Here is a 13,653-nt window from a genome sequence, read left to right on the forward strand (position 1 = left end):
AAGCTCTTTGGAGTTCTACACTGGAATTTACGGGCTTGAGAAGTCGAGAATCAAGGAGATATTTAATCAGGCAAAGGAGAGGCAAATAGAATACTTTCAGACCATGGGAGGATCGGGAAAAGGTTTTATGCTATGACGCTGAACGTTACGGAACCGGATATTCATGATTTCGGCAAGCTCAGTAAGGAGCAGGAAATATTGCAACTCTCTGTTCTGGCATTCTACAGCACCTTCTATGTGCTTTTGGGAGATATCAGAAAAGGAACCTCCGAATCTTATATGTTGCTATGGGCACTAATTGCTGGCAGCGCCAGTACATCAGGGAGGTGTTGCAAAAGGTTAATCAGAAAAAGAGGCTCCGCATAGCCTGTGGATCTCCTGATCATTCTTCTGCTTATATGAATGTAGACAGCCAATATTCTGATGAGCACGATAAATTGCTTGCTATTGAAAAGAAGCTCCACTCTAAAATTCCATCTCAAGAAATTATTCCTTCTTAAGTGCCGAGTTCCAAATGACACTCACATTGATCAATCTGGCAGTGTCGGGGAATGCTCAAGCCCTCCAAGTGGACCAATGGACAGTGGATGCTGCTGTAAGGACCCAGAACTTAAACCTGAGGATGCTAAGGATGGAATCATAGCACTCATAAATCAGATTCAGTGAAAGGAACGCATGAAATGGGTTAATTTTAATCTATTAAAGAGCATCGGAAAGTTAATGTCAGCTTGAATCCATGGGAGACGCTCTGAATTGGAATCAATGAGAAGTCCTATTTATGGGCAGCTAGGAAATCCCCAAGCTGATGGGAAACTCCCAACCCGTGTTGACGAAAAACTTGCAAAGAGTTTTATGGAGGAGATAGCTTGTGGTGCTTATCATGTTGCAGTTTTAACTTCAAGAACTGAAGTTGCACCTAGAAGCAACGTCAAGAAACGGGAGCAGATTGGTTCTGTGGGTGAGCTTGCTTTCTCCAGCACCGCCATAGCCATCTCTCTCTCCGGCGTCAGTGGCTTTAATCTTCCTCTAGACTGGGTGCTACTGGAAGCACTCGAGCATCAGAATGCCCAGCTCCACGCCGCTGTTTCTATCGTAAGAGTGGCAACTGCCATCGCCGCAATAGCAGTCGCCACAGCTGCCTCCTCCGGAGCCGGAAGGGACAGGCAGATGGTGAAGATCGTCACGGCGGTCACCTCTGCCTCCACTCTCGTCGCCGCCCAGTGCATGGAGCCCGGCAGTATCATGACCTCGATGGCCGCCGCAGCCACATTGAAGGCAAGGGTTCGACTTTTGAGGCTGTCCGTGGTCTTGCTGTGGCAATGGTAGCAGCAGCAACTCTCGGGCTGCATAGTACAGTTGTGACCGCCATGCTCTTACTCTCTTCTTTGTCAGCGTCCTATGCGTGAACATACAAATGAATAGTATTTCAAGACCTCCATGGACATGGACGAACGCAGCTTTAGTCAATCTGTTGATATCTTTAAGCCACTGGCCTACAGTCCAAGAAATGCAGTCCATCTATTCATGACCTGGGTATTGTACCTCCAAGGGTGAAATGATGTCTAGTTCACAAGACTCCTCATCTGCATGACCACCTTGGGGTACTTTTGACCGACTCTCACTCAATCTCCAGCTTCAGTACACTCATCATTCTACAGAATTCATCATCTCACCTTCATCGGGGCTTCAGAAACGACATGCAACTAGTGTTCAAGGTGCCCCAAGTCCAGGACTCCACTCTGCATGGTGCATGGCCACTTTCAAGCCACATGTCTTTCTGTCTTTGTTCCACCTTTGATTTTAAAATAATCCCTCAAATCCCAATTTTCAAATAATTTAAATTTCATCTTTCATCCTTAGGTTTCCTTTGAGTTCCAAAATCCTGTTTTTCAATAAAATTTGCTGCCACCTCTCTTCGGCATGTAACTTTCAAGGCTTTCCTGATTTTAAAATGTATTAAAATAAGCATAGATTCAATTCCGTAATTCCAAGTGATGGAATTTATGGAATTAATCCATGTAAAAATAAACGGGCTTTGGTGGGGGCCCCATATACATGATTTTGATGATTGATGGATTAATTGATTGATTTAATTACCGTGCATAATTGTTTTTCATTCTGCTCTCTGGCATGCATGCTATTATTCTTTAATTGTGCACTAACCCTTTCTCTTGATAGCGCATAATGGTTCGTTGCCCAGGTACGAACTTATTCTCACCCTGGTTATTCTATATGCATTTTCTGACTCTCGTATGTGCATGATTCGCTCTGAGTATTCATTGATTTTTCTTATTAATTGTCATGTCAGTTTCATTCTATTAGTAGAGACCCAACTTTAGGGACTTAGAGGGGTGTTACGGTCTTTACCGTACCTTCCCGATAAGTAACTTGACCCCCGAACCTGATCCGGTTTTTCGTAGATCACCTTTTCCAAAATAAGGAGTCGTACTTAGAGTTTTCTTTCTTATTTTGTTTACCCTTTTAAAATAAAACAAAAATAAGTGGCGACTCTAAGTCATTTTCAAATAATCAATAAAAATCAATTTTTCAAAAAATAAAATTCGAGCTCGTCATCAAGTGGGAAACGCATGAGGCGAAATGCGGGGTCCATACACTTACTAGGTTGAAGCAAGTTATGCCCCAAATATGAATAAGTTACTTTCATATTATGACTAGATTATTACTTAGAAAATTCTATTAATCTAACTAAAATAAGTTATTATGTTAGTGGATTCTATTTTATGCTAACTCTACTTGATTACCAAAGGTTATATTTGGTTCTCCTAAAATTTGTTAAAAATAAAAAATAAAAAAATAAAAAATAAATAAAAAATAAATTTAAAGTTAATAAATTATTTTTATATATTTCTTCAAATTTATTTCATTTTCTATTTCTATTATATAAAAATTAAATTACTTTTCTGAATTATATAAAAGTTAAATAATTTTAAATATATAATTTTTTAATTAATATTAATTATATTTTATTTTATTTCATAATTTTCATAATAAAATTAAATACGAAAAAATCATTTTCTTAACATTTTTATTACTTTCTTTCTTTAGTATATTTTTATAACCAAATAAAACCTAAGTATATTTTCATCTTCTTTCCTTAATATTTTCCAATAACCAAATTAAAAATTTTATATTATATTTTTAACAAAATTATTAATCCTAAATAAATATAATTTACAAAACATGTAAATAATTTTTTCATAAAATTTATGTTTTCTTTCAGGAAGTTAAAAAATTCAGACGAGCCAGTGGATCTTTGAAGATAACCTTCCCATTCCTTTGGCATAAGCATCTTCAATTTTTTTTAATTTTTTTAATTATTTCTTTTGTATTTTGCAGGACGATTAGGTAAAGGGGTCTGTCCATCACCATTGGAAAGAGAGACAACGTGGTATTTGTTCTCTAATTCCAATTTTGACAGGTCAGTTGGTGGTACAACTTCTACATATTGTAGGAGCCAATAAAAATTGGCTGGACAGCCGGACTCATCAAGGCAAGAATTATGGATGGCTAACATTCAAAGGAAGAGAAGTGAAGACTGTTTTGACAAGTCAACATTCGAAAATATTCTTCCTTTCTTTTTTAAAACCTATGTAGGAGGAGGATCCTTTGAACCATTTGACGGACTACTGAAAATTTTAGATATTTTAATATCTTCATTGAAATAGGAATATTAAAACATTTTTATGGAATTTTAAGATCAAATTTTACTATCTCAAAAATCTTAAAATTTGAGATGATAATTTTTTTTTTAATATGTCAATTTTTTAAATATTTTTTAAGATCATTTTCTTTTTAAACTAAGACTTTGAAAGTTCTTCTATTTTTTGTTTTCAAATTTTATTTTAAAATTCAATGAAAAAATTATATAATTTTTTCTTCTATTTTAATTTTATCTTAAAATATAATGATCCATTTTTGCATTTATTTAATTTTTAAAATTTTAAAAATAAAATTTAACACTTTTAACATTCTAAAATTTATTTTACATTGATTTTAAATTTAATTATATCTTTAAATTTAAATCTTAATCATATATGAATTTTTTATTCCACTCACTCTCTTTTTATTATTATTATTATTATATTTTACCTTCTTCTTCTCCTTTCTTCAATTCCCCTTTCATCCCTTTTTTCTATTTTTGCTTTCTTCTTCTCCCTCTCTCCTCTCACTTCCCACTTACCCGAACTACGACACATTCTCCCACTCCCCGCTTCGGGAGACACCTCCTCCATTCCCCCTCCTCCCTTCTCCTTTGTCTTTTCTTTTCTTTTTTTATTTTTCCTTTTTTTCTCTTTTTTTCTCCCCATTTTCCCCCCTTTTTCTTTTTCTTTCTTCCATTCTTCTTCTCCCCCCCCACCCCCCCCCCCCCCCCCCCCCCCCCCCCCACCCACCCCCCCACCTAGTCCACTCCGCCCACGCCTCCAGTACGCCACCATCTCCCCCCACCCCCTTTTTCTCCTTTTTTTTTTTTTTTCTTTCTCTACCCACTACACCACACCACCTGTCAGCCGATTATCAGCCAGTCGCCCAGCCAGTGACGACACCTCCGGCAGCCGACGACCGCCTCCCATTCCCCTCATCTCTCATCTCACCACTTTCTCTCTCTTTTCCTCTAATTCTCTTTCGTTTTTATTTTATTTTATTTTATTTTCTCAACACACCGTCATCCGAAACCTTCTTTCCATGCTCTCCAAGAAAAAAATGTAAGTTTATTTATACATTTATTTTTTTTATTTTTTCTTGATTTAATTTAAATAATAATTGTTTGTAAGATTTTGAGTTGTTAATTATTATGAAATTTGGGCTCTTGTTAGTGAAATATATTGGATTGATTGATAATTGATATGAGTTTTGCTTTTGAATTATTTAATTTAGGTAATATTTTGGATTCTTGGGTTTTACGTATTAAATTGGGTTTTAATTTGAGTCGTGGATTTGAATTTTTATATTAAATTAGACTTGAATTATGGAATATGAAATTTAGATCTAATTAAATTTATTTTGATTTGTTATATTTAGGCTTTGGTTTGCGGCCTATCATATGGAATGTATCTGTCATACTTTATTTATCAATTTAAGCTTGAACGAAATTTATTGCAAATTCCATATCCATATTCTTAGATGTGTACACAAATATATTAATCATGAGTGGTTTCACAAGATTAAAAGATTGCCCCATAAAAAAAAAAGAAAAAAAAATTGGCATTAATTTATAGGCTATTTACAACTATTTTCATAGTTGATAATGAAATTATTTTTTTTAGTAAAAGTTATGATTCACATTAATATCAAGGTTGGTAAAGTTTGATAAAAATAGTTAACACAATTTGAATCTAATAGATTTTTTTTGTAGGTTTAGATTGAATATAATTGTGTTTTAATCAAATTTGCATCAACCTTATTTTGTTTAATAAACATCTTGGTTTTTTTTTAATCTATATAACTTAAATTCATCTCAAATTGACCTATTTATGTTGATTAACTTTATTATAATTATAATCTATTTAACTTATCTAAAATTTTATTTTGAATAAATAAGTCAATTGGTAAATATATCCAGTTACAAGGGTGATCATATTGATTTAAATAAAACTTAATTTGACTTAATTATTAAATGGGTTACACGTTGTTTTAACTGTTTAATAATTATGTAATATTTAAGTTCATACCATTAACCTAATTATTACTCATGTCATATTTAGATTAACTTATTTAATTTCGAGTGTCTGAATTTCAAAGCAATATAAACAAAGCCCACCAATATAAATCAACAACTCTAATTTAGCATTCAAAAAGATCAACTATGGTGGCTTCAAGAGAGACATTGTTGCACACGTTATCAATGTTTTACATTACGACATTGGAAATTCTTTTCCAAAGGTCAAAAAAGTTCTACATTTTTATAAGGCATAAGCTCTGTGAAAGCTGAATCAACCAATAAGCTACAACAAAAACTTCGATAACTAATATTTCAAATTATATTAGGCAAATTATGTGCTACAAAATTTCTTAGAAATCTGCATATTTTCTATGATTCAATCATTATTTTGTTAAAGTAATTAATGGGGGAAAAATAGAGAAAATTTCAAAAAACATAGTAAAAATATTAAAGACTAATTTTGAAAAAAGTTGAATAGTTTTTATTTTTTTTTAAAAAAAATTATTTAAGTAAACAAATTTCAACAGTTTAATATTTTGTGAAAGTCATTTTTGAATTTATCTTCAAAAAATATTTTTCAACAAAATTTTTTAAAATCTCTTGTTTGATTTTGATCGTAAAAAAAAAGAGAGTCAACCATGTGAGCTATTTACAAGTTGGCCCAAACCAGCCTCACTCTTAGGTCCATACTACCACTCTTCTCATGTAACCACCGAAATAAAATCCCTAAAATTCATGAATGTCAATCCAACTATCCAAGAAATAATTTATGATTTTGATTAATTTTACTTGAATTCTTTGACATATGAAAATTTAATGATATTTAAAGAGAGAAAGAAATCAATCCCCATTGAATAAATTCAATATTTTTTGCACTTTATTGTTTCTATAAGCTAGTATTGGAAACAAATTAGAAAACTAGAAATTTGCTACACTATTTGTAGCACTAGAAATTTTATAGTTGAAAAAGTTTAAGTTCCTTCATTAATAAAATTATAATTCATATTTCCAAAACATTAACCATGGAACACTTTTATTTTCCCCGTATTATAGCATTATTGTAATATAATAAATACCTTAGGTTTTTATTTGGGTACAATACTTGCTTTAAAATTAGTTGTTATGAACATAAATTTTTTTCCAAAAAGAATACTAATTGTTGCATTTTTACTTATTTTATTTCTTATTATTACTTACAAATTTTGTAGCCAAATTTTAAACCACCGAACAAATTGCATAGACACAATTTTTTATTTTGAAAATGTTGCTCAAAATCTTAAATTTGTTGAATTAGCACGAAACTTTTGTGGAAAATAAATGAAGAAAAAGAAAATTACGAATGAGTTTTGAGGCACTTCAAAATCAAGTTTGAAGCAATTTTAATTTGAGATCAAGCATTCACATCTAAAACTATCTCTTAGGCACTTTTGCTCAAGTCTTCATATCATACTGCACCTCATGGGTGCTTCTATATAGCTAATTGATCGAGGATGTGCTTTTTAATCTTAGTTTCTTTTCCTCTCTCACATCCACTTTTTTTCCCTTTCTCTTCTCCATATGATATGTTGAACTCTTCCTAGAAACTTGAAATCTTGTAAAATGGTTTAAAAGACCTTGAAAACACATAAGTCTCTTCAAACAATTTGCTAACAATTATTTAAGTTAAGAAAGTTGATTAATACTAAATTAATATTTTAAAAGCAACTTTTTAACCTCAAAACATATGCATAATTGAATGTTAATCATCAAAGACAAATGTCAGGTTTAATTTAACCCAAGGCTTGAGCTTATGTAAAGTTAAGGCTCGAGCCCAAATTAAGACCTAACTTGAGTTAAAGTTCAAGCAAACATCAATACCCAATTTAAGCTTTTGCTAATTCTTGTTCAACAATAATATATAAAGGAAGAATTAGGAGATAGAGGAATTGGAGGATACAATAGAGATTATACTCACATTTCTACAAATTAATAAAGATTTCAATTTACTCGTAGTTTTTCTATTTAAGAGAATTTTGTGTGTATATATACATATAGCATAAGAAGTGAAAAAAAATTGGTGTTATTATTGTTCAAGGAGAATAATAAAGAATTGTATACCATGGGTTCAAATTCATAACAATTCAATAAGTGGAAAATACAACATAAATTTCTCATAGATAGATATATATATATATATATATATGGTAAGGGATAATACAAGACTTAAAAACACAACCTAATATACAATCGGTGTACAACAATCATATATCTATTCTATTTTTCTATCATAATGTGTTAAATAACAATGGTTGTACATCAAATGAAGATTCTTTAGTGTCATCTAAACATGATCCCCTGGAAGTTGAAGTATCATCCATATCCAAAAACTCTGTTATTTCAGTTACAACACATGCATTTTCTTGGAAATTTTGATCAACATTCAAATGTAGGGCAGACACTCTAATGTTATCTATTTCTGTGGTAACTTCTTTCATCGTAGGTCTTTTCCTTCCATTCAAATTTAAGCATCGACCTGCAAGCTTAGCAAATGTCATGATGTCCTCTTTCCGACCTTCCTTCACAACTCGAGCATCAAGAATATCAAATAGACGAGACTCTTGTAAGGATAAAATGAAATGTGTTGCCAAACTTTTTTCTTCTGGTGATCTTGTAGATGAAATTGGCTTTTGCCCGGTTAAAAGCTCAACAAGAACTACTCCAAAACTATATACATCACTCTTTTCAGTAAATTGGCTTGATTGAAAATATTCTGGGTCCAAATAGCCAAAAGTCCCTTGTACAATAGTAGTCAAATGAGTTTGATCAATGGAAATAGACCTTGATGTTCCAAAATCTGACACTTTTGCTTTATATTTATCATCTAAAAGTATATTGGTAGACTTAATGTCTCTATGATAAATGGGTATGGAACATGCTGAGTGTAAATAAGAAAGTGCACCCGATACCTCTAAAGCAATTCGTAAACGCATTTCCCATGAAAGTGGAAACTCACTATTTTGATCATGGATAAGTTGAAATAAGGTTCCATTAGAAATAAACTCATAAACCAACAAAGGCACTTCTGTCTCCAAGCAACACCCCAAAATCCCAACCACATTCCTATGGTTGATTTGTGAAAGAATCACAATCTCATTAATGAAGTGCTCTAATTGGTTTTCATCAACTATTTTTGACTTTTTAACTGCAACAATTCTTCCATCATTTAACATACCTTTATAAACGGTTCCTTGACCTCCTTGACCAAGAATTCGATTCTTATTGAAGTTGTCAGTCGCCTTCTCTAACTCGTCAGATGTGAAAATTTTTGTTTTCTCAAAAGCAATCTTATCAGAAGAAATTTGTTGTTGCAACAACAGCCCACCATTTCGTTTAAAGAATCGCTTTTTGACTCTAATATCCAATTGTTTTCTCACTACTTTATATAACCCAAAACTGAAAATGAGTAGCAACAATAATCCCCCACTTATACTGCAGCCTGCATGGTCAAAGATATAAAAACAGTTTGATGAAAAGACTTAAATCAATTTAATTTTATTTAAAATACTTTAAATAATGAATAAGAGAAGTCAAAAAGAAAAGAGAACAATAAATAAATAAAGAGACATATTACTAAGAATTAGATGGACATATGAAATTAAATGGGGTATTACCTAGAATTAAAGCTTTTGATTTGTTCTTTGTGCTGCAATAGAAGTCATATTTGTAAGTGCTGCTATTGTAACGGCCATCACATCCCCAGCGACAGTTGGCACATTCTCTAACAACTAAAACCAGAAAAATGTTGATACTGTAAAATTGTATATCCAAGTTATAATTGCACACTAAAAATTTAAAATAAAAACTGAGAAATGAAGGAAAAAAATAAGGCTATGTTTGATTTGGGAAGAAAAAAAATGCTAAGAAATTTCTCATTTGATTTTACTCAATGATGAAAGAGAATTCTATTTTTCTGAAATTCCATTCTGTTGATGAAAAAACTCATTCCTCTTTGAATTCACATGTAGAATTTTCGAGTGAAATTTCGTACAAATATAATTGGTAACTAAAAATTTTTACAAATAAAAACTTTGTATAATTAAATGCTAATTGAAAAAGGTTAATTTTGTAAATAGAATTAAAAGATGAAAAATGTCAAGTTATTTCAATAATCAGTATGTCATGCACACACAAGATATTAAGAAAGAAGCATACCTTGACATCCATGTGCGAGATAAGGGTTCCCTTCTTCAGCCCAGTTACAGGCACAACGATAATTGGGATAATTTCCCCGTGAAGTATAGACTGTGTCATCGACGCAGTTCTGAGGGTCGACTTGTTCTGGGATAAGCCAGGATATGAGTAATGGGGCATATTTCGCATCTCTAACAATGGTAGTAACGTTCGAAACATTGTTGTAATTGTACGCTAAGAAAGCGTATGTGCAATCCGGATCCCCTCTTTCACTAGAACTCGCAGTGGTACTCAAACTGTAGAAATCCAGATCCTCCTGCAATCTGGTTAGGCAACAGTTGATGCCATACAAGCAACCTTTAGTAGTAATACTCTTGTCGCAAGTGGAGGCGCAACCTGCCATGATTTCCTCATTCCTGTCTCTCAGCAGCACATTGTGACAACCCACCCCCACGAGATCGTTATGAAGAGAGTAAAGGAATGGGCTTCCCCACAAATCTCTGCTTTGCCAAGGACTACTGGTCACCTCCACCTCTCCATTTTCACAGTTGGAATATATGGGACTGTTAACCATCACACTTTTCTGGAAGCGGTCCATTTCTATACTCAGCACCTCCAGATTGAGTTTACTTAGAATGGGTTTTGGAGGATCGAACGAATGACTACAAGAGATTGAGAACCATTCATCCTTATAGCAACTCTTCCCCATGCCAAACGGGTACGGAATGAGGATGTCTCCGCAATGATCCTGCTCACAGCCTGGCTTTGCCATTGATGGGGCAGTAGCTGATGATTCATCTGCTAGCCATAGTAAGCAGATGATCGTCAGCTGAATCACCCATTGCCCTCTCATTTCTTCTGTAATTTCAGAGGTTAGTTTTATTACCAAGCAGATGTACCTAGGCAATGCTCTTTCATGTAAGCTTTATAGAGGGGAATCAAGACGTGAATCGCGTGATCACCTACGATCTTGAAGACCTTTATTTTGGACTCCATTGACTTAACCATCGGCCATCACAAATTTCGGGCAGATGCTCTTGGACTTGGTCCAGGATTGAATTTCTGAGGAGAAAAACTGTGAGTGGACTCCAATGTGGAAATTAATAGAATAAGATTTTCCATGGGAACCATTTGATTTCATCCGTTTCTCATTGGTCTACGCACATTCAGCTGATTTGAAAAAGTAAACACTTCGGAATTAGTATTGGAAATTCCCCATCTTCCATGAAATTCGTTTTCAGTATTATTGGGTCCCCATCATTTCCAGAGTGTATTTTATCAAGTTGTGTAAGTGGACTCCATTGACTTAACCATCAGCTATCACAAATTTCGGCCTTTTATGACCTTATTATAATACCCAAATCTAATTTTTCACACAAAATAACATCACATTCATTTTTTTAAATTTGGGATAAGTCTTATTTTAAAAACTAATCAAATTACGTTAATTTCATATAATTTTAGTGAAAAATAAATTTAGTATAAATCAATGAAGTTGTCATTTAGGAAAAAACCTAATCTAATTGAAATATGTATTTTTTTTTTATCAATTTTTCTTTTTCTTTCCAAAAGAATTAGACTTTTTCTTTCTTTTTTTTTTTCAATAAACTGCTACTTCAAAGCAAAACCAACAATATAAAATCACAAATTTAAATGAGGAACTATTCTAAAATGAATATACAAAATTTCAAATCAAAACCAAATTTTTTGCCACCATGCAGTCACTACTTTTATGTCATTCCATAAAAACATAAAAACAAGTGCTTTTTAAAAAAAAATCACATTTTTATCAATTAAGTATAATTAGAAATCTTAATTATTGTCTAATTATCAATTTACTACTAATTACATAATTAATTATTATAAAACATTTATTGAAATAATAAATTATGATATTTTAATTTTTAGGATATTTTAAAATATGTTAAACAATTTTTTTAAAATTATTAGTTTTCAAACTAAAAGAATAAAAAATATAATAATTAATTTTATAAATGGTGTTAACATTTAAAAATAATTTAAAACAAACAACTTAAACATAAGTCAATGAAGAGTTCATTTGATAGTGTTTTTAAATAGTAATTTCAATTTAAAAACATGTTTTTTTGAAAAATTATATATTGGACAAAATTTTAAAAATTAATTTTAAAAGATTAAAAAGTCTACTATCACATAAATCAGATTTGAAACAAAACATTTCTCTAATGTCCAACCATAAAGTTCAAAAAGAGTAAGTAATTCCCAATTCATTTAAAATTATTCAGCTCATTAATCTTTGCTTTATTCGTAAATTAAATCCTTTAAGACTACCTTTAGTTCTCAAAAAATTGAGAGAAAATGTGAAAATAATAATAATCATAATAATTAGTATAAGAAAAGAAAAAGTGAAGAAAAAAAATCATTTTAAATAAATAAATTATTCTTATGTATCATTTTAAACTCATTTCATTTATTTTTCTTTTTTATATAAAAATTAAAATGCATGAAATTTTAACTAATTTTAATTATATTTAATTTTTTTTCTAATAAAATCAAATATGATAGAATCATTTTCTCTAATTTTTTTTCTTAATATTTTTCAAAAACCAAGCATCATCTCAATAATCAAATAGTAATCATTTATTAAGAATACCAACTAAGAATGCTACCAACCCTAGAGCCACTATAAGTAATGCTGAGAGGCAAAATTTACATCCCACAATTACTCTCTATCCAAACACCCAACTAATATGTATTCTTTCAAAATGAAAATATCATATAGTAGGTTGAAGCAAGTTATGCCCCAAATATGGATAAGTGACTTCCATATTGTGAGTCTGTGACTAGGTTATTACGTAGAAATTTTTTTTAATCTCACTAAAATAAACTATTGCACTAATCAAACTCCAATTTAACCACCTTTTTATGTTAATCTCATGAACTTAAGAAAAAATAAATTAAAGGTTAGGTTAAGAATGCTAACAAGATAGGATCAGGATGGATTATGTGTTCAAAACCGGAAAAGTAAAAACAAAAAATGAATTAAAATATTTTTTAAATTTTCTATAAATTAGGGGTGAAAAGGAATTTTGGGTAATCGATTTGTGGTTCCTTCAAATCCATCTTATTACCAAAAAAAAAAAAAGATTTAGACGAGCCCACATTTCTTTGAAAATAACTCTCTTCTATACTTTTCTAGACGATTAGGTAAAGGGCTTTTTTCATCACCATTGGAAAGAAAGACAACGTAACATTTAATCATTCAATAATTCCAATTTTGATAAGTCAGGTCGTGGCACAAGTTCTAATCCACGCATAGAGATATTGTAACATTCAATAAAAATTAATAAGCATATCCTTTCTTCTATTTATGGCCAAATCTACTTGTCAAATCAGGATCAAGTGGAGTTCGACTTTGCTTTTCAAGTCCCAACTTGTCTATTGGCTTGATGGCTGGACCAAGTTGCCCAGAAGATTCATCAAGGCAAGAATTCTTGTGACAGTTGTATTTTACAGATAGATACAATTGATAATTGGGCTAACATTCAATGGTAGAGAAAGATGTGGAATTATTGTGAGGACTATTTTTACAAGTCAACATCCAAAAATACTCCTTTTTTTTCCCCTTTTTAAGGACCTATGTAGATCCTTTGTAGCCGGCCTTGAAATGTGAAGATGGTCACAAGAAGTAAATTTGAACCATTTGATGAACCAATAAGATGGTAAAATTTTTGGGTATTTTAATATCTTAATTGAAATAGGAAAATTAAAATATTTTGGTTGAATTTTTAGATAAAATTTCATTATCTCAAAAATGTTAAAAT

General features: G+C 31.6%; 1 protein-coding gene across 1 annotated transcript; it reads right to left on the reverse strand.

Annotated features, from left to right (window-relative positions):
* Positions 1-7,759: 7,759 nt before the first annotated feature.
* On the reverse strand, positions 7,760-10,887 carry LOC100250718 (wall-associated receptor kinase-like 8). Its single transcript, XM_002274773.4, has 3 exons — positions 9,872-10,887; positions 9,331-9,444; positions 7,760-9,155 (listed from the first exon to the last, which is right to left on the reverse strand). Exons 1-3 carry the CDS (start codon positions 10,701-10,703, stop codon positions 7,945-7,947), a joined length of 2,157 nt encoding a protein of 718 aa, XP_002274809.1. The 5' UTR covers positions 10,704-10,887; the 3' UTR covers positions 7,760-7,944.
* Positions 10,888-13,653: the final 2,766 nt, after the last annotated feature.

The sequence above is a fragment of the Vitis vinifera genome, chromosome 17, assembly GCF_030704535.1.
Source record: "Vitis vinifera cultivar Pinot Noir 40024 chromosome 17, ASM3070453v1".
Taxonomy (NCBI): Eukaryota; Viridiplantae; Streptophyta; class Magnoliopsida; order Vitales; family Vitaceae; genus Vitis; species Vitis vinifera.